Source organism: Papio anubis, chromosome 15 (assembly GCF_008728515.1).
Source record: "Papio anubis isolate 15944 chromosome 15, Panubis1.0, whole genome shotgun sequence".
Classification (NCBI taxonomy): Eukaryota; Metazoa; Chordata; class Mammalia; order Primates; family Cercopithecidae; genus Papio; species Papio anubis.
Window position 1 is genome coordinate 23,468,423 of NC_044990.1, and position 24,541 is coordinate 23,492,963.

Sequence of the window (24,541 nt, forward strand, 5' to 3'; positions counted from 1 at the left end):
GATCACTTGAGCCCGGGATGTCAAGAACAGCCTAGACAACATAGTAAGACCTCATCTCTACTAAAAATGTAGAAATTAGCCAGGTGTGATAGCATGCACATGCAGTCTCAACTACTCCGGGGGCTGAGGCATGAAGATTGCTTGAGCCCAGGAGTTTGAGGTTGCAGTGAGCTGTGATCACACCACTGCACTCCAGCCTGAGAGTTTGAACAAGACCTTGTCTCAAAAAAAAAAAAAAAATTTCCTTAAGAGGGGCCCAGGATTTATGGGGGTTGGGGAAGCCAGGACCTGCACGAATGCAGCTAACCATAATCCTTTGTATGGAGTCCGGAAGAAACCTAATGGCTGGCGGGGAAGGGGATTTTGTTTGTTTGATTGTTTTTGTTTTTGAGACAGAGTTTTGCTTTGTCACCCAGGCTGGAGTTCAGTGACGCTATCTCAGCTCATTGCAAGCCCGCCTCCCGGGTTCATGCCATTCTCCTGCACCAGCCTCCCCAGTAGCTGGGACTACAGGTGCCTGCCACCACGCCCAGCTGATTTTTGCATTTTTAGTAGAGATGGGGTTTCACCATGTTAGCCAGGCTAGTCTCAAACACCTGACCTTGGGTGATCCGCCCACCTCGGCGGCCTCCCGAAGTGCTGGGATTATAGGCTTGAGTGACCTTGCCTGGCCTTTTTTTTTTTTTTTTTTTTTTTTTTGTAAACAGCGTCTCACTGTCACCCAGGCTGGAGTGCAGTGGCATGATCTCAGCTCACTGCAACCTCTGCTTCCTGGTTCAAGTGATTCTCCTGCATCAGCCTCCCAACTAGCTGAGATTACAGGCGTGTGCCACCACACCTGGCTGATTTTTGTATTTTTAGTAGAGACGGGGTTTCACCATTTTGGCCAGGCTGGTCTCAAACTCCTGGGCTCAAGTGATCCACCTGCCTCAGCCTCCCAAAGTGCTGGGATTATAGGCATGAGCCACTGTGCCCAGCCTCTTTTTTTTTTTTTTTTTTTCAGTTTTTACAAATTGTGATAAAATATACATGACATGAAATTTACCATCTTAACCATCTTTAAATGTACAGTTCAGTGGCATTAAATATATTCAGATGGTTGAGCAACTATTACCACCATATCCACATCTCTTTTCATCTTATAAAACAGAAAGAAACTCTGTACTCATTAAGCAATAACTCCTCATTCCCCCCTCCAGCTCCTGACAAGCACTGTTCTATTTTCCGTCTCTACGAATTTGACTACTCTAAGTACATCATTTGAGTGGAATCATACAGTATTTGTCTTTTTTTTTTTTTTTGGACTGGCTTATTTGGACTTTTCTTTGGACTGGCTTAGCATAATGTCCTTTTATTTGGACTGGCTTAGCATAATGTCCTTAAGGTTCATCCATGTTGTAGCAGGTGTCAGGATTACCTTCAAGTGAGGATTCCTGAATCCAGTCTGATATCTGCCCTGTGTTCCTCACATTCTGCTGTCCCAGAAAGATCTGACAAGCATGACCAGAGTAAAGAGGAGAGAGGGAGCACACAGGTCTGAGATGGAACAAGTTAACTTCATTTGAATACTCTGAAAATTGACTGCTGGAAAATGACCCTGAAGTCATGTCATTAGAAACCCTGCGGTGCAAATATTTTCTCAAGAGTTATTATGCTGGATTGTTTGCTGGTTTGCCCACTAAACCATGAGGAAAGGAACCACGTGCTAAGCCTCTGTAATCCCCAATACTAGCAGGGTACCCAGCACAAAGCAGGTACTCAGTAGATTCCTTTTGGCTGACTAGAGGACAGAGTAAAAATTCCTGGCCAGGCACAGTGGCTCATGCCTATAATCCCAGCACTTTGGGAGGCTAAGGTGGGAGGATCACTTGAGCCCGGGACGTCAAGAATAGCCTAGACAACATAGTAAGACCTCATCTCTACTAAAAATGTAGAAATTAGCCAGGTGTGATAGCATGCACATGCAGTCTCAACTACTCCGGGGGCTGAGGCAAGAGGATTGCTTGAGCCATATTCTGTTCTGTGGAAGCTGAGTGGAGCCTTGGCCATTCTGACTCTAACTCCAGTCTCCTTATCTACAGTGACCTTCACCTCCACTAATTTCACCTACATTTGAAGCTGGAGTAGGGAGTCTACCCTACTCCAGCTCCAAAAACTTAAATTCAAATCTCATTCTCGGCAAGAACCCCTTATTCATTCATTGTTCCCACTCAAGTTACTCCCATTTCATTTGCTTTTTATTTTTGTTTTTTAACCTCATTGAGCCTTGCATCCCTAAGTACTTCTAACCTTAAGCACTTCTATCTGAGAGGAGTGCTTACATCCCTACTTCTGTTAGACGCCATGATCCATCCATTCATCCACTCGCTTGCTGGTGCTCTCAACTGCTTTATCCCATTGGGTATTCTGCCAAACCCATCTAACGAAAGCCCAGCCCTGGATCAGTGCAAGTGTTTACCCTTTGTGAGCCTCCAGCCAGGCTGCCTAGTGCTGCTAGAAGAAACCTCATGCCTCCACGAACTCATGCTGCTAAAAGTTAGCCTGTTCCCTAACTGGGTCCATAGGTCTGTCCAGTAATCTTCACAGGCTTCACCTCCCTTCTCTTCCCCAATCTGCAACCATGGCTTTTTAAAACTTTCCCTGTCTTCTAAAATTGTATTTTTCTGTCTACTTCATTGAACAAGTAAATGCCATCATAAGAGAACTTCCTCAATTTTCTGTTACTATAGCTAAAAACTTTCCTGAATCCATGCCAAGCTTTTTGTCTGCCCTTTGGTAACAATGGAAGAGGTATACTGCTTCCTTCTAAAGCTAATCCTTCCATTTTTACTCTGACTCCCTTCCCTGTCCTTAGGGCCGTCTGCCCTTAGCATTTAACCAAAACATTCAAATCTTTCCCATCTTTGAAGAAAACTCTACTTCATATCCTCCTCTAGCTGCTCCTTTTTCTTTCTTACTGTCTCTGGGTCTTCCGTTTTCTCCTTAACCCATTGCATTTCTTCTCTCACCAGTCCACTGAGACTCTCACCAATTCAAGGCTCCCTTTTCAGTCCTAGTCTTCCTTGACCTCACAGCAACATTTGGCCGCTCTTTCTATCCTCTCTTGGTTCCAACCATCCTGAACACCTTTCAGTTTTCTAAATGTGGTGACTTTTGCTTTCAGGCTTTTGTAGATGCTTTTCTTTCTGCCTGGACTACTCTTCCTCCAGTCTCCACCTTCTTTGCCCAGCTAACTCAGGTCCCATCCCTACATCACTGCTTCTAGGAAACACTCTTTGATGTTAACTGCCTACTGCCTGTAAAAGATGGGTTGGGTGCCCCTTCTTTATATTTGCATGACTTAACCATGTCCTGGGGTCAGCAAACTTTTCTTGTAAAGGACCAGATAGTAAATACAGTTGACTCTGTAGATCTGTGAGTTCTCAGTCTTCAGGTTCAACCAACTCTAGATTGAAAGTACAATATTCAAGGGATGTGGAACAAAGGCCATAGCCACAGATTTTGGTAGCTACAAACCGGGGAGCTGGTCTTGGAACCAATCTCCCGAGAATACCAAGGGACAACTGTACTTTTGACTTTGCAGGTCAGTAGGCGAAGTCAAGATGATTATGAAAGTATATGTATAACAAGAAGGAAGCAAACTTCACAAAATTTTATTGTTGCAATCCAAAACATAATACCATATAATTTTTTCGTAATACAGGTCTACTAATGAGAAGAATAGAATTGGTTTTGGGGAAGTGACATATCATTTCATCGGGGTTCAAGTTAGCGTTTCTAGTCATCAAAATCAGTTGCAGATGTTCATCTGTTAATGCTGATCTGTAATGAGATTTTATGTATTATACTGACTTCATTTTTTTGTATGCGTAATTCTGTGTGATATGAAAAGGGGAATAAAGTGAAATATAAGGAAGGCATAACTCCTGTTCTTATGGAATTTATAATCTGTTTGGAAAATTATCATTGCAATAGCAGAGCCTCCTTAATGATGACAAGCATCACTGCTTTAGGAGAGATATGGAATAGTTCATTACATGTTCCCAAAATAGTTTTTTGAGATTATTCATAGTTCAGAAGGATATCGATCTATAAAAAAGTTAAGCCAGACATGTCCTTACTTTTATTAGGAGGTCTGTATTGTGGTGTATACTGACTGATACTTTTAATATTCTTCTCTTTTTTCTTTTTTTTTTTTTTTTGAGACAGAGTCTTGCTCTGTCACCAGGCTGGAGTGCAGTGGCATGATCTTGGCTCACAGCAACCTCCGCCTCCTGGTTCAAGTGATTCTCCTGCCTCAGCCTCCTGAGTAGCTGGGACTACAAGCACACACCACCACGCCCAGCTAATGTTTGTATTTTTAGTACAGATGGGGTTTCACTATGTTGGCCAGGATGGTCTCGATCTCTTGACCTTATGATCCGCCTGCCGCGGCCTCCCAAAGTGCTGGGATTACAGGCATGAGCCACCATGCCTGACCTCTTTTTTCTTTTTTATATCGCCATCTCAGTATTCTGTCATTTCGTGATGAAATAGTTGTTTATTTTGACACAACTCAAAAAGAAATTAATGGTACTATGTGCTGAATGTTACTTTTTTGTACTATTTTTCCTGTGATTATTTTTACAAGGCCAGGTTTTCTTAGATGAGTTTTATCTTCATCTGCTTATTAACTTTTTAAAACAATGTATACCCATTTGTTTCTTTAAAAATCCAAGGCAATTTTTTAGTTGTAATAGCACCAGGTGTGGTGGCTCGTGCCTGTAATCCCAGTGCTTTCGGAGGCCAAGGCAGAAAGATCACTTGAGGCCAAGAGTTCAAGACTAAGCTGGACAACATAGTGAGACCCTGGTCTTAAAAAAATAAATAAAATAAAATTTAAAAATTATCTGTGCGTGGTGGCAAACACCTGTAGTCCTAGCCACTCAGGAGGCTGAGATGGGAGGATCGCTTGAGTCCAGGAGTTCAAGGTTACAGTGAGCCATAATCAGATCACTGCTTTCTAACCCAGGAAACAGAGCAAGACCCCATCACTAAATAAATAAATGAGTGAATGAATACATAAATAAATAAAATGTATGTATGTATGTTATAATACCAAGAACAGCACATATTTAGACCATATTACACATCTAATTGCTTAAAATATATAAAACAATAATAAATTTTTTTCTTGATACACACCTATCCAAAATTGGCCAATAGTATACAATTGATAAATTACATTGATAGCAGTCACATGTAAGAAGAGAAAGAAGCAGAAGAGGAGAAAACATATCTTCCCTCTTTAATGTACTTAGAATCAAGAAGATGAAAAGAGACAATCACTCCTATGGGGCCACAATTATTCATTGAGGTTAGAGGTCACATATAGTCTCTATTTATAACTGGGGAAAACTTATATACTAAGACATTAAGTCTTCTTCAGGAAACCCTAAACAGCAGTTGGAGACAGGAATCCCATCCATGATGCTTGATGTTTTCCTCTTTTTGCTGTAACGCAGCATGCCTTAGTTATTCTTTTCTAAGGCATGTTATGTACCTGTTCTATAGTAATGCACCAAGAGAGACAGGGAAAAAAATTTTTTAATAGGCTGGTGATTCCAAAACTAGCCTTAGTTTCTCCCCTGAGCTTTATACTGTGATAATGTTTGGCTGTGTCCCCACCCAAATCTCATCCTGAATTGTAGTTTCCATAATCCCTACATGTTGTGGGAGGGACCTGGTGGGAGGTAATTGAATCATGGGTGGTGATTACCCTCATGCTGTTCTTGGGATAGTGAGTGAGTTCTCATGAGATCTGATAGTTTTACAAGTTTTCCCCCTTTCTCTCCACACTTCTCCTTCCTCCTGCCATGTGAAGAAGGATGTGTTTGTTTCCCCTTCCACCATAATTGTAAGTTTCCTGAGGCCTCCGCAACCATGCTGAGCTGTGGGTCAATTAAACCTCTTTCCTTTATAAATTACTCAGTCTCAGGTATTTCTTCATAGCAGCGTGAGAACGGACTTACATACCCGATACACCCTAGTATGCCCAAGTGCCACTGATAGCACCACCTAAATTTTTAAGGCTGTATGAAACTTAAAACGTGAAAAACAAACTCTCAACTCTCCCCTCCCAGCCTATTTTCTTCCCAGCCTTCTCCATATTAGAGAATAGCATTGCCATCCAGCTGCCTAGCTAGTCAGGCACAAAACCTAAGACCTATCCTTGGTCCTTGGTTCCTTTTTTTTTCTTCTCACCTCTAACATCCAAACCATTAGCAGTCCTCTTTGCCCTTCCATCAGAGTATGTTGCAAATCAAACCTTTTTTTTCTTCTTTTTTTTTTTAGATGGAGTCTCGCTCTGTCGCCCAGGCTGGAGTGCAATGGCGTGATCCCGGCTCACTGCAACCTCCACTTTCGGGGTTCAAGCAATTCACCTGCCTCAGCCTCCCGAGTAGCTGGGATTACAGACACACGCCACCACACCCAGCTAATTTTGTATTTTTAGTAGAGACAGGGTTTCACCATGTTGCCCAGGCTGGTCCCAAACTCCTGACCTCGGGTGATCCACCCACCTCGGCCTCCCAAAGTGCTGGGATTACAGGCGTGAGCCACCACACCTGGCCAAACCATTTTTTATCAGCTTTCTAATGCATATCTCCTGTTGCTGATGTCTCTTGTCTATTGTCCATAAGCAGACAGTTTTTTTGCTTGTTTGTTTGGTAATTCGTATCATGTCTCTCCTGACCCACAACCTCCCAATGACTGCCTGTTGTAATTAAAAGTCCAAACTCCTGCTGGATGTGGTGGTGCATGCCTGTAGTCCCAGGTACTCAGGAAGCTGAGGCAGGAGGATCACTTGAGTCCAGGAGTTCTGGGCTATAGTACGCTATGCAATCTGGTGTCCACGCTAAGTTCAACATCAGTATGGTGACCTCCGGGAGTGAAGGACCACCAGATTGCCCTAAGGAGGGGTGAACCAGCCCGGGTCAGAAACAAAGCATGTGAAAACTCTCATGCTGGTCAGCAGTGGGATCGCACCCATGAATAGCTGCTGCCCTCCAACCTGGACAACACAGTGAGATCTTGCCTCTTAGGGAAAGGGAACAGAAAATGGAAAGGGAAAGGGAAGTCCAAACTCCTTATTGTAGCCTATACTAGCATTTATTGAGCACTTGCTATATGCCAAAGGCTTTGTTAGGTGCTTTGCATATATTAACTATGTAATCTTCACAACAGTCCTGTGAGGTTGAAACTATTATTAACCTTATTTTACAAAGCAAGAGTGTAATAGGAAGGTTAAGTAACTTATCCAAATCACACAGCTAGTAAGTGGCCAACCTGGAATTCAAAGCACAGAGTCTGACTCCAAAGCATGGGGTCTGGCCCCTCTATACCATCCAACTCGAGCTTGTCATTTTGCTTTTCTTAAGCCACACTGGCCTTTTTCTCCCTCAAGCACATCAGGCTTGCTCCCTGCATAGGAGTTTTGCACTGGCTGTTCCTCTGTCCATGGCGCCTGTCATCTCATCATTTAAGTCTCCACTCAAATGTCTTTTTCTCAGAGAGATTTTTGCCTTACCACTGTCTTTAAAATTACTCTCCCACATATACAGTGTCACCTTTTTCCTATTTTCATAGCAGCACTTACAATATCTGAATTGATCTTAATTCTTTTAATGTTTGTTTCTCTATAAGTATTTACTTAATAACTGTTGCTGGATGGATGGTTGCTGACTATTGAATATTGGCTAGTATAGTGGTTAAGGATACAGGCTTTGAAATCAGATTCCTGGGTTCATATCCCAGCCCCACTCTTTAGTTGTATGAAGTTAGGCAAGTCACTTAACAATTCTCTGCCTCAGTTTCTTCATCTGTAAAATAGAAATAATACCTCCCTCATAGGATTGTTATCGGAATTAAATAGAATAATGTGTATGTCTCTTAAAACAATTCATAACACCTAAGAACTCAAACCATGTTATTTGTTTTTTTATTTATTACACTTAAGTTTTTGTAGCAACAAATATTACTATTATTATAATATTGAATGAATGGCATACCCAGAATACTCTTTGGAAAGTCATGTTTCCAGGCCCTCCTCCAGGCCACCTGGGTCAGAATATCTGAGAAAAGGGCCTATGAATCTTTAAAAATATATATATATATATTTTTAGGGAGTCTGATAAATATCCAACCTTGGGAACTATGACAGTAGCCTTTTAGCATCACTATTTAGGATCAACCTGGACAGTTGTGTCTGTGTGACATCATCAGTGACATCATGACACTGCAGTGGCACCATGCAGTAATTTGTAATTTTGCTGAGATGTAAAGTGAGAGCAAGTCATCCTGATAAATGGACCTAGAAGACCTTTACCACTCTCCCTAACATCCCCATTACAGTGCAGCCTCATTCTCTTCCCTGTATCTCTGTTGGCAAGCAGTAAAACTTAGAGTGACTCTAATTTTATTTCTGCTTGGAAAATCATCTCAAAAAGAAAACTAACCAAGAAATATGGGGATACCAGAAAAGATTTTTTTTTTTTAAAGTAGTGATTCTACCTTAAGCTGTCTGTAAGAAAAAAAAAAATCATGAAGCCGTTTTTTTGTTTTTTGTTTTTTGGTTTTGGCAGGTGCACCAACCAATGCAAAAACTGCACGTTATCAAGGAAATTACATGCTATTGCTATGAGTTCGGGTTTATAAGTTCAGATATTAACAAAGCTTTTGTGAATCTCATGAAAGAGATTGTGTAAGACATAATTTCTGCCTTCCTAGAGCTGGAAAGACAAAACCACCGTACACAAAACAGCAAGTGAAATTAAAGCGAATAATAAATGATAGACAGCCAGTGCTGTTTATTTCAGAAAAGAAAGTGGAAATATCAGCTAGAAGGGTTCACTGAAACAGTAGTGGCTAGTGATGACAAACAACAAATCTTCTTTAGTTGCAGGACCAGCTCTGCCCCCTAATTATAAAAGCAGTAGTTCAGATTCATCAGACAGCGATGAAGACAGTAGTTCTTTGTACGAAGAAGGAAATCAAGAATCTGAAGAAGATGACACTGGTCCAACTGCAAGGTCAGTCATTTAATTAAATTAAATGATAGACCAAACTTCAGAGCTAGTATAAGTTGGCTGGAACAGATAACTAATAAGGGGATATCAAATTTCCATTTATACAGCACAGGGAGAAATCATTTTGTATGGCATTTCATCCTGAACTATACCTCTTACAAAGAAATTTATTCTAGTAGGGTGCAGCTATAGAGATATCTAGAATTTCAATATATATATTTTTTTCCCTGAGACAGGGGCTCACTCTGGCACACACTGGGGTGAAGTGGCATGATCTTGGCTCACTGCAGCCTCTGCCTTCCAAGCTCAAGCGATCCTCCCACCTCAGTCTCCTGAGAAGCTGGGACCACACCACAGGCGCCCAGCAAATTTTTGTATTTTTTGTAGATTTTTTTGGTATTTTTTGTAGAGATGGGGTTTCATCATGTTGCTCAGGCTGGTCTCAAACTCCTGGACTCAAGTGATCTGCCTGCCTCAGCCTCACAGTGCTGGGATTATAAGCATGAGCCACCACACCAGCCAATAAAATTCTTACATAAAGGATTTTTCTTAAGATGTCATTGAAGTGATGAAGTAGGCACATAAACCATAGAATTTCTTCTTAAAATTATATATGTGGTATATGTTTTCTTTAAATAAACTAATGATTTCTTCTTTTTCTTTTTTTTTTTTTTTTGAGACGAAGTCTCGCTCTGTAGCCCAGACTGGAATCCGGTGGCATGATCTCGGCTCACTGTAGCCTCTGTCCTAAGTTCAAGTGATTCTCCTGTCTCAGCCTTCCAAGTAACTGGACCTACAGGCGTGTGCCACCATACCTGGCTAATTTTTGTATTTTTTAGTAGAGACAGAGTTTCACCATGTTGGCCAGGCTGGTCTTGAACTCCTGACCCCAAGTGATCTGCCCGCCTCTGCCTCCCAAGGTGCTGGGATTACAGGCGTGAGCCATCGCACCCAGCTGAATGATTTTCTTCTAATCTAGCCTTACCACTATGGGTCTATGTAAATGAGATGTCAAATCTTTGTTTATTATTGAGTAACAAGCTTTTTTTTAATTCATTTTAAATATTATCAGGTGGAAATAGCAACTTAAACCCCTTCCTTAAATGAGAATAAAAGTCACAGTCATAAACTTTTTACTTAGAAACATCTGACCAATAGACTTTGAAACTTCATTGAGGGAAATCTTTAATACCACAGAAAATATAGAATAGTGATATATTACTGCTGTAAAGAAATAACCAATCTGTATTTTAGGCCAAAAATAAATTCCAGGAAAAGACTAGTTACGAACTGTTGTCATAGGCCGGGTGCAGTGGCTTACACCTGTAATCCCAGCACTTTGGAAGGCCAACGTGCGCAGCTCACTTGAGGTCAGGAGTTTGAGACCAGCCTGGCCAACATGGTGAAACCCCGTCTCTACTAAAAAGATACAAAAATTAACTGGGTGTGGTGGCACTTGCCTGTAATCCCAGCTACCTGGGAGGCTGAGGCAGGAGAATTGCTTGGACCTAGGAGTGGGAGGTTCCAGTGAGCCAATATCACGCCACTGCACTCCAGCCTGGCCAACAGGGCAAGAGTTCCTCTCAAAAAATAAAAAAATAAAAAAAGAACTATCATAGTATCCAGTTTTTATTTGGCAAGATTAATTTATTGTTGCAGTGTTTATACAACTAGATTTAATGCTTTTATTAAAAAATTAAAGTGTGTTTTTGTGAAAAAAATTTTGATATATATGCATAAAGTTATACTACTGTGTTTTCAGAAAACAGAGGAAAAATCAGGATAAGGATGATGATGATGATGATGATGATGATGATGGGTTTTTTGGACCAGCCCTTCCTCCTGGATTTAAAAAGCAGGATGATTCTCCTCCAAGGTGATAATGTGTAATATTTTAGGCTAGTCTTTCTTTAAATATTTTAACTAAGGAATCTTTAATGAATTAAAGAATTGTCTGAAATTATGTTTTAACTGAAATATTGATATAACATTTTGAAATGGGTCATTCATAGAGAAAAGAAGTTGTTTCCTATAATAAAAATAATTATTTACATGTTTATGACACTTTCATAGTTTACAGAAAACTTCCACATCTGTTATTTGATATTCACAAAAGTGTTTTGGGGTAAACAGGGTGGATCATCCCTCTCCCCACTTTATAAACAGATAAGGTCACACACACATAGTAGCAGACCTGGGGCTAGAATCTTGATGTTCTGACTTTTAATTCAATTGTTTTCTTAATTGTTTATCAGTAGAAGAAACAAATCCCCATGTGCCATATTAGACAATTGGACTAACTTCTCTGAATCTCAAATTTGTTATCTGTAAGCTAGGATAACAGCATGTACTTTACAGAATTGTTTTGATGATTGAGGTTTCATAGTTGTATACCTAGACTTTGTGTGTATGTGTGTGTGTGTTTAATTTATATGGAGCCTGGCACAGAGTAAGTATAGAGTAAATATTTATTCCTGTCTTCTTCCCAGAATTGTAAAATTTTTAAATGCTAAATATAAGATTGCACGTTAAATTGTTTATACTTCATAATACTGTATACCAATATGCAAGAACAAGCAGAAAAGGCTGTTTATGTTATATTCAAAGTTTATAATCACATTTGGCAGCTCCTAACTTCCATTAACTTTGGTTGTTTTAGATATACAAAGATAGGCAGTCTACAGACCCCAAACTAAAAATGATTTTTACATTTTTGAGAGTAGCTAAAAAAACGACAGCAGATATGCCACAGAGAGCCACATGTGGCTTTCAAAGCCTAAGAGTTACTATCTAGCCCTTTATAGAAAGTTTGCTGACCCCTAGGATGTAACATTCCTTTTAAGAAAACACATTACTTAAATGTATAGCAATTTTTTTTCTTGAGAGTATTATTTTGGCAATAATAAAATACATGTGTAAAATAAACAGCTGGCATTATATATTGGAGTTATAAACCTTTTATAGTATCATAACATGCTGTGGTTATATTCCTTTACTGTGTTTTAAGATTTTATATACTGGTAATTTTATTACCACCAATCCCCTGAGGCCAGAAAGTTAAGTTTTAATTGCATTTGTAGATTGCTAAAAATTGTACTCAGAAAAAATCTATGTTGTACTCATAGCTTATAAATGATACCTAATTTTATCTTTTTAACAGTGCCAAACTTCCCTGTCTTTCATAAGCAAATTGTTCTGCTCAAAGAAGTTTCGTGAATCAAGACAAGAGATTATTAAATGGTCAGGATGGGAGCCCAGAGTTTCTGACTGTCAGTACTGTTTTTTCCCCTGCCAGGATGCCTGTCTGTGGGGTTCTAATAGAACATGGTGCAACCTGGAAATTTTAGCTTAGGACTTCATTACCATCTGGATTGGTAACACTGGCACAGTGACAACTATGGAAAAAACATTGGTACAAAAGCAAGGATGAAGTATCTTAAAAGTATGAAAGAGGGTTTTTTTTATTTTTTATTTTTATCTTTTTAATTTTTTCCTTCATAAAGTAAGGCTGTCTCTTTTGAAGACCCAGTATTCAGGCAAGTCTCTCTTTTGAAGTGATGACAGTTGCCTCATTATGTGGCAATAGGGCAGCTGGAAAGAAAATGCACTTTGACATCAGGTAGACCAGGGTTTGAACTCTAGTTCAGCCACTTACTAATTGTGTTAATCTTAGATATGATTTTGCTCATCTTAAAAGTGGAGTGACTTACACTGACCAGGATTGTTTTAAGGAAACCAATGCACTGCTTGAAATGTGGTTAGCACAGTACCTTTTGCCCTTTCTATGCGTCTTAATGAACTAGCTGCATTCTTCTACAGTTCCACATCATTACTGTATTATCAAGTGAGAACAATGTATAGATTTTTAATACTGCCATGTTATATAGACCACAGATTGCTGGCATTGTCTGCACATGCTATATATGTCCTTAGAAGAACTCGATTTCTACTTTGGTAGTTCTGACCATAATTATGCCCCTAAGGTATCTTTCACTGGATAGTGAATCTCAAAACTGAAGGAAAGCCAAGGCACAAAATAAAAAAAGACCATCACAGATTTTAGTACAATTTTTTTAAAACATTGCCATTTTTATTTAATATAGTTCTTTTTAGGAAGTGTGCATATGCCAGTGTCACAAAGATTGAGAATTACTGGCTTAGTCTCTAATTATTGACTAACAAGTAGAAAATTCAAATGTGAAAATTAGGTTTTTAAAAGACATCTAGCAGAAAGATACTAGGTAATACTAGTAAAAATAAAGTGTTAAATAAAATTCTTATTTTCAACATTTGTTGCTATCTGGCTTTATTATTTTTGTGAACTTTTATTCTGAAAACTGCTTTTTAAAGTCAGGGAGAATGATAAAAGTACATTTTATTTTTCAGGCCCATAATAGGTCCTGCACTGCCACCTGGTTTCATTAAATCTACACAGAAAAGTGACAAGGGCAGAGATGATCCAGGACAACAGGTATCCTCATCCCATTTCAACTCTAAGGTTTGGAAAGTTTTCATTGAAAGAATAAGATGTATTGTAACAAACTCCAAACTTTATGCATGCAGTTACTACAATCACTGGACTCAACTGTAATGTAAGACTCAGTTATATTCAGATTAATTTAAGATTGTAACATAAGTAGATGAAATAAAAAGCTGTTCACAAACCTGAGATTCTGTTAGGAAAATAACAGGGTTGATGGGGTGTTACCTATTCATGCTGCTTATCTTTGAAGGGGGGCTTTAAAGTGTTAGAAGGATGGAACATGAAGAAAAGTTTAAGAAATGATTGTGATGTGGGCTGGAGGAGAGAAGGTTGAAGAGCTTTTTAACAATGGTCTTTACCTTGAAATTTACTTTCTCCTAACCAAGCTCTAGTACCTGTGTATAAAAAAATGCACTGGTGGATAAGTAATTTTAGGAAAAGATAGAACAAATGACTTTGGAGTAAAGTATAAAGGCTGTTTCTCTCCTTAACAAGAGTTGAGATTTGTAGAGTACTTTATAATTTGTAATGCCTTTTCCCTACATGTGGACCTTATTTTATCTTCTCCACAGTTTCATGAAATAGACATTATCTGCACCTTACAAATGCTAAAGACCAAAAAAATTGGGTACCTTACCCAAGATTACACAATTTTTACTGATCAAATCCATGGCACAAACTCAGTTCTTATGACTTTAAATCACTTGTTCAGTCTGTTATACTGCAGTGCCTTCCTATATATGAATTCATATATTCCAGAGACTCCTGTTTATCTCCACTAAGAATTCAACAGTTACACTGAGGTTGTTACCCAAAGGATGTATAATGCAGTGGTTAAAATTATTAATTTCAGAGTCATTTACTTATTCTTTCAACAAATGCTTGTAGAACACCTGCAGTGTGGCAGGCACGTAGTCACAGAAGTGAATCTGTCAACAAATTAGTTTGTTCCTATCTTCATAAGACATCCAGGACTCAGCCACTTCTGCTCCCACCCTGGTCCAAGTGACCATCAAATTTCACCCCTTTTATTGGTCTTCATGCTTTATGTAGCCATTTCTCCTCTACTACCCCTTCTCAACACAAAAGTTGAAGGGGTCCAGATGAAACAAAGGCAGATCGAAATCAGATCATGTCACTAACACTCAAAACCGCCAAATTACTCCTCCTCTACCTAAGTCAAAGCCAAAGTCCTTTTAGGGTCCTATACAGTCTGGCCTCCATTAGTACTCTGATTTTATCTTTTGCTTTGATGTGACCACACTGGGCTCCTTGCTGTTCCTCCTCAAATACAGCAGGCCAGCTCCTACTCCTGAGCCTTTATGCCTGCTGTCCAAGCCTATGCAAAATGGTCTTCCCCTACATATTTATGTGGCTGACCTCCTAGACCTTCGGTTTTTTGCTGGAATATTATCTTTCCAATAAATCATCTCTGGCCTCCAAATTAAAATATGCTAACCTCCTCTTCCCTTCTTTAATTTTCCCCATAGTATTTATTGCCACCAAAGAAACCATTAATTTTACTGCTTCTTTTTGTTTATTGTTGGCCTCTTTCCACTAGAATGTGGCTCCATAAAAACAGAGATTTTTTTTTATCTTATCACCAGTGCCTTATATATAGTAGATATTCAGAAGTATTTGTTGAATGAATGAATGAATAAATCAAACACAGTGCCTGCCCTTATCACACCTACAAGGTAGTGGGGAATACATACATCAGTTTCTAACATTGTGAATTATTCAAAAGATGAGACAAAATATAAATGGAACCATGATGGGGGAATCTAATCTGAAAATGAGAAAGAGTCTTTTTCAGCCAGGCGCAGTGGTTCATGCCTGTAATCCCAGCACTTTGGGAAGCCAAGGCGGGTGGATTGCTTGAGCTCAGGAGTTCAAGACCACCTGGGGCGACATAGCAAAACCGCATCTCTACCAAAAATAAAAAAAATTAGCAAGGCACGGTGGCACATGCCTGTGGTGCCAGCTACCTGGGAGCTGAGGTGGAGGATGGCTTGAATCCAGGAGTAGAGGTTGCAGTGAGCTGAGATCATGCCACTGCACTCCAGCCTGGGTGACAGAGCGAGACTCTGTCTCAAAAAGAAAAAAAAAAGGTCTTTATCTGAGTGAATGTCTACTAACCTGAAGTTTGACTAATTGGAGCTAGCTCAGCAAAGAAGGCAGGGAACATCGTTCCAGAGAGAGCAGATGGCTTAAGGCAAAAGAGAGTGTGGAGAGGATGAAAGTTAGGGTTAAAGAAGTTCAATATGGTTAGAACGGAGAGTGCAGGGAGAATGGTGAGAGAGAAGGTGAGGAAAGTAGGTAAGAGCTGTTCGAAGCTTTGCATTGAGCCAAGCTTGGGTACGCTTAGCTTCATGATCAGTAACATGCAGGTCATTACACTTACCTCATAGGGTTGTTACAAGGATTAAATCAGAGTAGTAGTTGTATTAGTCCATTTTCACACTGCTAATAAAGACATGCCCAAGACTGGGTAATTTATAAGGAAAGAGGTTTAATTGACTCACAGTTTAGCATGGCTGGGGAGGCCTCAGGAAACCTACAGTCATGGCGGAAGGGGAAGCAAACATGTCCGTCTTCACGTGGCAGCACCAAGGAGAAGAATGAGTGCCCAGCGAAGGGGGAAGCCCCTGATAAAACCATCAGATCTTGTGAGAACAAACTCACTCTCACAAGAACAGGATGGGGGAAACCACCCCATGATTCAATGATCTCCACCTGGTCCCTCCCATGGCACCTGGGGATTATGGGAACTGCAATTCAAGATGAGATTTGGGTGGGGCCACAGCCAAACCATCAGTAGGTATTCAACTTAAAGTAGCTCTCATTATTACCATTGTTCTTATTGCCTCCACTATGGATGCCATGAGCATAACTGAAGAATTTAGGCTAAGTATGAGGAATCCTTTCTAACAAGGGTGTTGAAGAAAAAATTACCAGAGGAAGGACTTCCAGCCATATGGAAGACTGAGATGACATCGTCAGGCTAGGCTTTCACCGCCATGAACACAAAGGAGTGCTAGGGGAAGAAAGAAAATAACAACCAGTTTAAAACACAGCAAAGCTCAAAAGGAAGAAAGGAAAATCCACACATACTAACAACATTGAGGGAATTCAAAGCCAGACACAGGTTTACACAGCAGGGAACCACAGTCATTTTAGAGAACCCAGTCATAAACCCCAGAGAATCTGGGAACAGGAGCCTTGGCTTCTGGCTCACTCAGCCAGAGGAGATTGAATTGAGCCCCCTACATAAAGCCTGCAGCCTCAAAGTTCTGCTGTGTCTGTAAAAGGAGGACAAGGGGACTAGAGGACTAGAGAAATGTAACCCACTGTCCCTAGGAAGGTGGCAAGGAAATTTGCTTCTGCCTAGAGCCTTGTCATACTATCTGTAACCTACTTCCAGATGGTTCTGAATAAAAGCGCGTGTGTGTCTATTTCACGGGGAGAGGGACAGAAAACAAACCAAAAAGAATGAATGTGTTAAAATGACATGTGCCATTCAGTTGGTAAATCTGAGTGAGGACATATTGGTCTTTATTGTACTCATCTTAGCACTTTTTTATAGGTTCAAAATTTTTCGAAATAAAAAATTGGGGAAAAAATTTTCAAAGGAGTAGCATAATTCAGCATTATTCGCCCTTGGAATTTTGTCCTAACCTACCTAGTTAGCAAATGCATAGTTTACATCATTTCCTAGGTGGTACACATTCTACATTCCCTAGCTTCTTTTGGTGGAAGGCGAGGGTCAGGCTGAGAGAGATTACACTGTAGGTCCATGTGTGAAATACTCTCGCTCTGATTGTTTGACTTATAATTTCCCTTTAATTGAACCTTTTTCAAAAGACCTTTCTTTTTCAGTTTTGAGATTTTCGTTTCTCAAAGATAGGCTTCTCTTAGCCTCATTCCCGGCATATACCCCCAAATTAAGACATAATAATACTAATGTTTGACATTTCTTGAGCACTTACCACAAGCCAGACACTGCAACAGCAGTATAAACCTAACTTAATCCAAACAACAATCCAGGGAGGTAGTATATCAACTGAATGCCTTCAGCTACAAATAACAGAAAATCCAACTCAAAATGGAACTTTATCTTAACCTACTTAGTTAGCAAATGGGTTAATTTACTTGGTGATATATGTTCTGTATTCTCAAAATAAGGAAAATATGTTTCATATATAATAAGAGGTCAAGAGGCAAGATGATTCCAAGCTTGATTAATTCATTTGCCTCATGATATCATCCAAGGCTCCAGTTTTTCTACCTTCCTGCTCTATAAGAGAATTAACAGTATGTTAATTCCGCCCTCATCGTACCAAGAAGCCTGCCAAAGTTCTAAGACTTAGGCTGACTGCCTTCATCATACTAAGAAGCCTGCCAAAGTTCTAAGACTTAAAAGCAGCTAGCAGTGTCCAGACACAGAAGAGGAATGGTCCTTTCCCTGTGCCTCTTTTGTAGAGGAAGGAAAACCTCTACCAGTTTCCTATAGACCTTTTGTGTTTATTTCCCAAGAATTGTGTCATGTGTCCATGCCTAAACCAGTCAGCTGAGCAAGAAGAAGAAGACCAAAGTGACTGCTTTGTAATATTTTGTAAACACATCCATACAATAGTTATACTTTTTTTTGTGACTGGCCTAGAATTATCAATATTTTTCCCCAGGTGTTAGAGAAGGTCCCAGTTCCCTGAGAAGGGTGTGGCTTTAAAGAGGATAAACAAAATGCAGGGTTCTCTTGGCAATAGTTATTGGTAGAAGCTGTTATAATTCTCTTGTCAAAGACGAGAAAACCAGGGCTTAGAAAGGTTAGATAACATGCCTGAAGTCACAGGGCTAGTACAATGGCAAATGAGGCCTTCAACAAAATCAGCCCAAAGTATAAATCAATAGGGTACCTAATTTCTATCGTAATTCTGGATAAAATGTGCAACATTTTTTTATTTAAAGAAATAACTCATCCAGGACACTAAAATAATTTAATACCCATAGATAGGAATTGGGCATATTATTCTGTTTCTGATTTTCAGTTTAGTGTGTTTGGCCTAATTTTCTGTTTGCTTCTCCATCTCCGCTTTTATTTACCCCTGAACATAAGTGATACTTATTTCTAAAAATTGCAGGCATCATCCTACCAGGACATGCTGAAATTCCACCTTTATGAAACCATCTCATATTAAGATGGAAGTGAGACTATCATTAGCTTATTCCACTAATACTGTATTGGTGCCATGACTCTTAGAGTTAGTGTTTTGTTCCGTTTTCATGTCTCATAGTTTTAAAATTTCATTATAGCTTTTATATCTGAACATTTTGCGTCACCAAATATTTATATCTGTAGTGGGTTATAAATATGTTTAACATAATGTCTGTAACATCAGAAAGCTTACTATTGTAGATATAAGCTAGAAACACTTAAAGCTAAATCAGTAACAGTTGAGATAAAATGATAGAGGGATCGCTGTTATATACATAGAAAAAATACTGGCCTTGATCTTGGAATATTTGATTCTTAGATAATAGTTTTATAAAATCAGACAAGTTGTTTATTCTAATTACACTCTAAGCCTAAGTCTCCTACAAAAAAAAAAAAAAGAAACCAGAAATAGTGCCATTTTACAGTTTTGTTACAAGGATCTAATGAGGTATATGCCAAAATCCATAGTTATTAAGAATGTGTTTGTGTGTGTGTGTGTTAGAGTAAGCCACAACACAGTATATAATTGTCTACTTATTGTACTATGTTGAGAAGAGCTCTAAGTCTACATCTATGTCCTTCAGGAAGAGAGTGAGGTCTGTCATGGACACAGGAAGAGAGGTGGGAGGTGGGAGAGAGTCTGCATGCCATGGATTTGTCATCTCTGTGCTAGGCACTTGAGGAAGGTGAGGAAAAAGTCCCCATGGTTCAGTGATGAGCCAGCAATACATTGTTTACTTTTTAATTTTTTATGGATAATAAGTTTCAGTTAAATGCAGGTAATTTAGAATTATTTTTTATACCTGTAGCTCTGCTCTTGGTTTAAAGATAATGTCTTGTTTTAAAAGGAAACAGACAGCAGTGAAGATGAGGATATTATTGGACCAATGCCTGCAAAAGGACCAGTTAACTATAACGTAACGACAGAATTTGAAAAAAGGGCTGAGAGAATGAAAGAAAAACTGACCAAAGGAGATGATGTAAGTTTTAAAAACACTTTAAGAAATACACTAAATAGATTAAAAATCTAAATTTTAGAAATAAACACTAAACCATTTAACTTTTAATATATTTTGTTTTTAGGTATAACATTTTTGTTTAATTTAGGAGTTAGAACCCAGAAACTGTAAAAGAAAAGTAACAAATTGGATGAAAGTCTTTGTAACGTATGTGACAAACATATGTGACAAAAACATAACTTTAAAACTTCAATTGCATGACATAGTTGCTTGTACATACATATGTACTCATCTTATACACGATACGTACTTTCCATGCTACATTTTTTTTTTTCTGTTAAAGGATTCATCTAAACCCATCGTAAGAGAGTCATGGATGACTGAACTTCCTCCAGAAATGAAAGACTTTGGTCTTGGGCCAAGGACTTTTAAGAGAAGAGCTGATGACACATCTGGAGATCGATCAATCTGGACAGATACTCCAGCTGATAGGGAAAGGAAAGCTAAGGTGAGAGGCTTTGTTTGTTTGTTAATGTATTTCTGTTCATGTTGGCTGGATTTTGAAAAGATATAATGCAAAATTATTTAAGGGTACTATTTTTTAAAATTATGATTCCAAAAGGATAATACGGATTTTCCTCTGGAGCAAGATTATGAGGAAGGAAAGTGACACCAGTTGCTTGCTGTTTACTTACTATTTCCCAATAAACGGTCTCATTTAAACCTCAGGAAAACTTGGAGACACAGGTATAATGACTTTATTTTATAGATGGAGAAACTATCCTCTATGAGGTCAACGTTTCTAGGGTCACAAAGCTAGTAAGTGATGAAAAACAATCTCATTTTAGACCTGGTCAAAAAGACCAGATTCCCTGGTCTTTTTACACCATACTATCTTTATGATCATATATCTTTTAAAATATTTTAGAAAAAAAAAAAAATGCTGCAGATTAACCAAGCAAATTAAATGGTGCCTAGAGGACCTCTCTCAAAATGACCGTATCTCAGGTGCACTACACTTCATGTTACTGTCAAGATAGACAAGAACCACTATCATTAATACATTAAGTTATCCAAAAAATACCAGCTGGCCGCAGTGGCTCATGCCTGTAATCCCAGCACTTTCTGAGGCCAAGGAGGGCGGATCACCTGAAGTCAGGAGTTCGAGACCAGCCTGGTCAACATGGTGAAACCCTGTCTCTACTAAAAATAAAAAAATTAGCCGGGCATGGTGGCATGCACCTATAATCCCAGCTACTTGGGAAGCCGAGGCAGGAGAATCAGTTGAACCCAGTAGGCGGAGGCTGCAGTGAGCCAAGATTGTGCTACTGCACTCCAGCCTGGGCAACAGAGCAAAACTCCATCTCAAAAAAAAAAAAAACCAAAAATCTGTATGCATAAAATACATTATTTTTAATTTTCTCTTCTTGAATCTTTTTCTGTTACAAAATATTTCATTGTATATTAGGAATTAAACCAGTATCCCCAGTACTACTCCTTCAATTTAGTCCATCTGTGGCTTTTGGTTTTTTCTTTTTGTTTTTTTGTTTGTTTCTTTTTTAAGAGACAGGGTGTCTCTGTCACCCAGGTTGGACTGCAGTGGCACAGTCATAGCTCACTGCAGCCCTCAAACTTCTGGGCTCAGGTGATCCTCCTGCCTCAGCCTCCTGAGGAGCTGGGACTGCAGGCACACAACTAATTTTTTTATTTTTTATTTTTGTAGAGACAAGGCCTTGCTGTGTTGTCCAGGCTAGTCTTAAACTCCTGGGCTCAAGCAATCCTCCCAAAGTGCTGGGATTACAGGCGTGAGCCACTATTCCCAGCCTCTCTCTGAAGGTTTTAATTTCTGTAAGACATCCCATTCAATTCTCAAATGCTTGACTAATTGTCACCTTATGATTATAAATTCATCAGTTCTGACTAAAGCAGTTCCACACTTAGTTCATTCCACTAGCTCTGTTTATATTACTCATCAGTACCTAGAATTACCAGGATTTCTGTTTTCAATCTGGAATGAACTAGCTCTGTTTAAATTACTCATCAGTACCTAGAATTATCAGGATTTCTGTTTTCAATCTGGAATGATCAATTTTCCTGCTCTATCAGGAATTGTATTTGGTTGCAGGTGATAGAAAGAGGCAAGAGCTCCTTAAGGACTTTCCATTTTACTGGAGAATTGCCTGTGAAATAAACAGTGGTACCGTTAAAGTGTGGAGGGCGTGTTGCAGTCTCCACACTTGAGCACCCTGCCTGCATAGTAGGCAACATTATGCATCATTTCTTTTTTGTCCTAAGATTAAAGAGAATCTGACAGTTATAATAGGAAGGTGAGGCGAACCAACACACATAGGGGCAGGAGAGGCAGCAAAGGATGTGGATCCAAGAGAGCCACAAAAACCTTGAAAGGCTGGTGTTGGAATGCCTATTATTTCTTAGCTGGTTCTGAAATAATAATTATTTATTGCAGTTTTTATAATTTAGCCTTTAAGATTGTCTCCAAAAAGACAATTAATTCCCTTGCTTACATGCCTTTTTATTTGTGTCCTTATTTATTTGTTCTTTTTTATATCCTGTTTCTCATTGTAGATGAATAGATGTCTAGCTTACAACCAGATATGTAGGGAGTCTTCCTTGGAGGAAAATATCATGGAATAATGGAACACATGGAAACCAGGCTATATTGTTTGAACTTAAGAGATTTTAATCCCTATGACTGAGTTCTTTAGACCTGGTCATTCTTTTCTGTGCTGAAATGTTTTGTTTAGTATTTACAGTGGACTCATAAAGGGATTGTTAATAAGTCTTAAATTTTATATAACACTACATTACAGAATATAGTACCATACACATATATTTATGTCACAAACTATATAGTATCACAGAGCTATTCATTTTCTGTTGTCTTTGATCCTGTGTAAAGTTCATGACTAATTTTTATAACAGATCTTAGCCATATTTCCTTCTTGATAGGTTCCCTCCACTCCATCCTACTTCTTATGTTTGATTTTCTAGCATACCTCTCATACCTCTACTGTTCTCACATTAATTTAGCCAATATGGCCTAAAAGAAGATTGCTCTTGGCCGGGCATGGTGGCTCATACCTGTAATCCCAACACTTTGGGAGGCTGAGGTGGGTGGATCACAAGGTCCGGAGATCAAGGACCATCCTGGTTAACCCAGTGAAACCCTGTCTCTACTAAAAATACAAAAAATTAACCAGGCATGGTGGCGGGCGCCTGTAGTCCCAGCTACTCGGGAGGCTGAGGCAGGAGAATGGCATGAACCCAGGAGGCAGATCTTTCAGTGAGCCAAGATTGTGCCACTGCACTCCAGCCTGGGCGACAGAGTGAGACTCCGTCTAAAAAAAAACAAAAAAAGATTGCTCTTTAGAAAGTATTGAAAGTGTTTTACATACATTAATTGAATGAGATCAGTTATGTCCTCACTTTCCAGTCTTGACAATATCTACTACCTCTTAATATTAAATGGTTAGGTTTTTATCTCCATTGTATCATAACATCACTTTTCTTTTTTTATAAGTAAAACATCTATTTTCTGGGAAAATGTAGAAATGAACTATTTATATGTTTTTAACTTACTTTATTAAATACAGTGTTGTTTTAGTCCATGAGGCCTCCTAAGCAAATAAAAATAAGAATATGCTTAGAGACGAGTGGTTTTCAGTAGTTTTTATATGGGCCTTCCCCATTCCTGCTTGGGAGCATATGCTCTAGAATATTACTGTAACATTTTTTCTAAATAAAATGTGTTAGACTAGACACTTCATGTGTGTGTGTGCGTGCTAATATAAATGATAGTTTTGTTTCAAATTCTAGTTGTTTCTTGCTGATATATATATATATTTTTTTCTTCTTCTTCTTTTTTTTTTTTTTTTTTGAGACAGAATCTTACTCTGTTGCCCAGGCTGGAGTGCAGTGGCACCATCTCAGCTCACTGCAACCTCTGCCTTCCAGGTTCAAGCAATTCTTGTGTCTCAGCCTCTCGAATAGCTGAGACCACAAACACTCGCCACCACGCCCAGCTAATTTTTTGTATTTTAGTAGAGACAGGGGTTTCACCATGTTGCCCAGCGTGGTCTCGAACTCCTGAGCTCAGGCAGTCTGCCTGCCTCTGCCTCCCAAAGTACTAGGATTGCAGGCGTGAGCTACCACGCCCAGCCTCTTGCTGCTATATTTTGTATATTGATCTTGTATCCTGCAACTTTGCTATACTTGCTTAGTAGTTCCAGGAGTTTTTTGGTAAATTCTTTGGAGTTTGCTACACAGTCCACAGTTTGCTACACAGTGCTAGGATCTGTGAATAAACACAATTTTTCTTTTTTTTTTTTTCCAAAATGTACACCTTTTATTTCCTTTTCTTTGTTTTTTGTTTGTTTGTTTGTTTTCCTACAGGGTGATTTTATTATTTTAGAAAACAGTAATGTAAGATATCTTTTTAAGCCTTATTTTCACTTCCACCTCTTACCACTGTTAGTCAAACTCATCCTGAGTTCAATAAATAGATTGAGTGGGGTGGTTTTTTTTTTCCTTGTTTTCAAGAAAATCATAGACTAGAGCAGTAACTGATCCCTTATCAAGTATGTTAATATTTTGATTTTTTTTTTTTTTTATGAGACCGAGTCTCACTCTGTCTCCCAGGCTGGAGTGCAGTGGAACGATTTCAGCTCACTGTAACCTCTGCTTCCCAGATTCAAGCGATTCTCCTGCCTCAGCCTCTGGATTAGGTGGGATTACAGGTGCCCACCACCGCGCCCAGCTAACTTTTATATTTTTAGTAGAGATGAGGTTTCACCATGTT

General features: G+C 39.1%; 1 protein-coding gene across 6 annotated transcripts in view; it reads left to right on the plus strand.

Moving 5' to 3' along the window:
* GPALPP1 (GPALPP motifs containing 1) overlaps nucleotides 1–24,541 on the plus strand; it is a 49,636-nt gene that overhangs the window by 7,885 nt on the left and 17,210 nt on the right. For 4 of the 6 annotated variants that reach the window (XR_639747.3, XM_009191881.2, XM_009191879.2 and 1 more), the window contains exons 2-6: nucleotides 8,936–9,068; nucleotides 10,828–10,941; nucleotides 13,452–13,536; nucleotides 19,612–19,743; nucleotides 20,066–20,230. Coding sequence is in view for 5 of the 6 variants with exons in the window: in XM_009191881.2 (XP_009190145.2) it covers nucleotides 8,936–9,068; nucleotides 10,828–10,941; nucleotides 13,452–13,536; nucleotides 19,612–19,743; nucleotides 20,066–20,230 (629 nt within the window). In the remaining variant the exon portion in view is untranslated. Of the gene's footprint in view, nucleotides 1–6,333; nucleotides 9,069–10,827; nucleotides 10,942–13,451; nucleotides 13,658–19,611; nucleotides 19,744–20,065; nucleotides 20,231–24,541 lie in introns of all 6 variants that reach the window. The other 2 variants (XM_021929601.2, XM_017951219.3) reach the window with 2 other exon arrangements.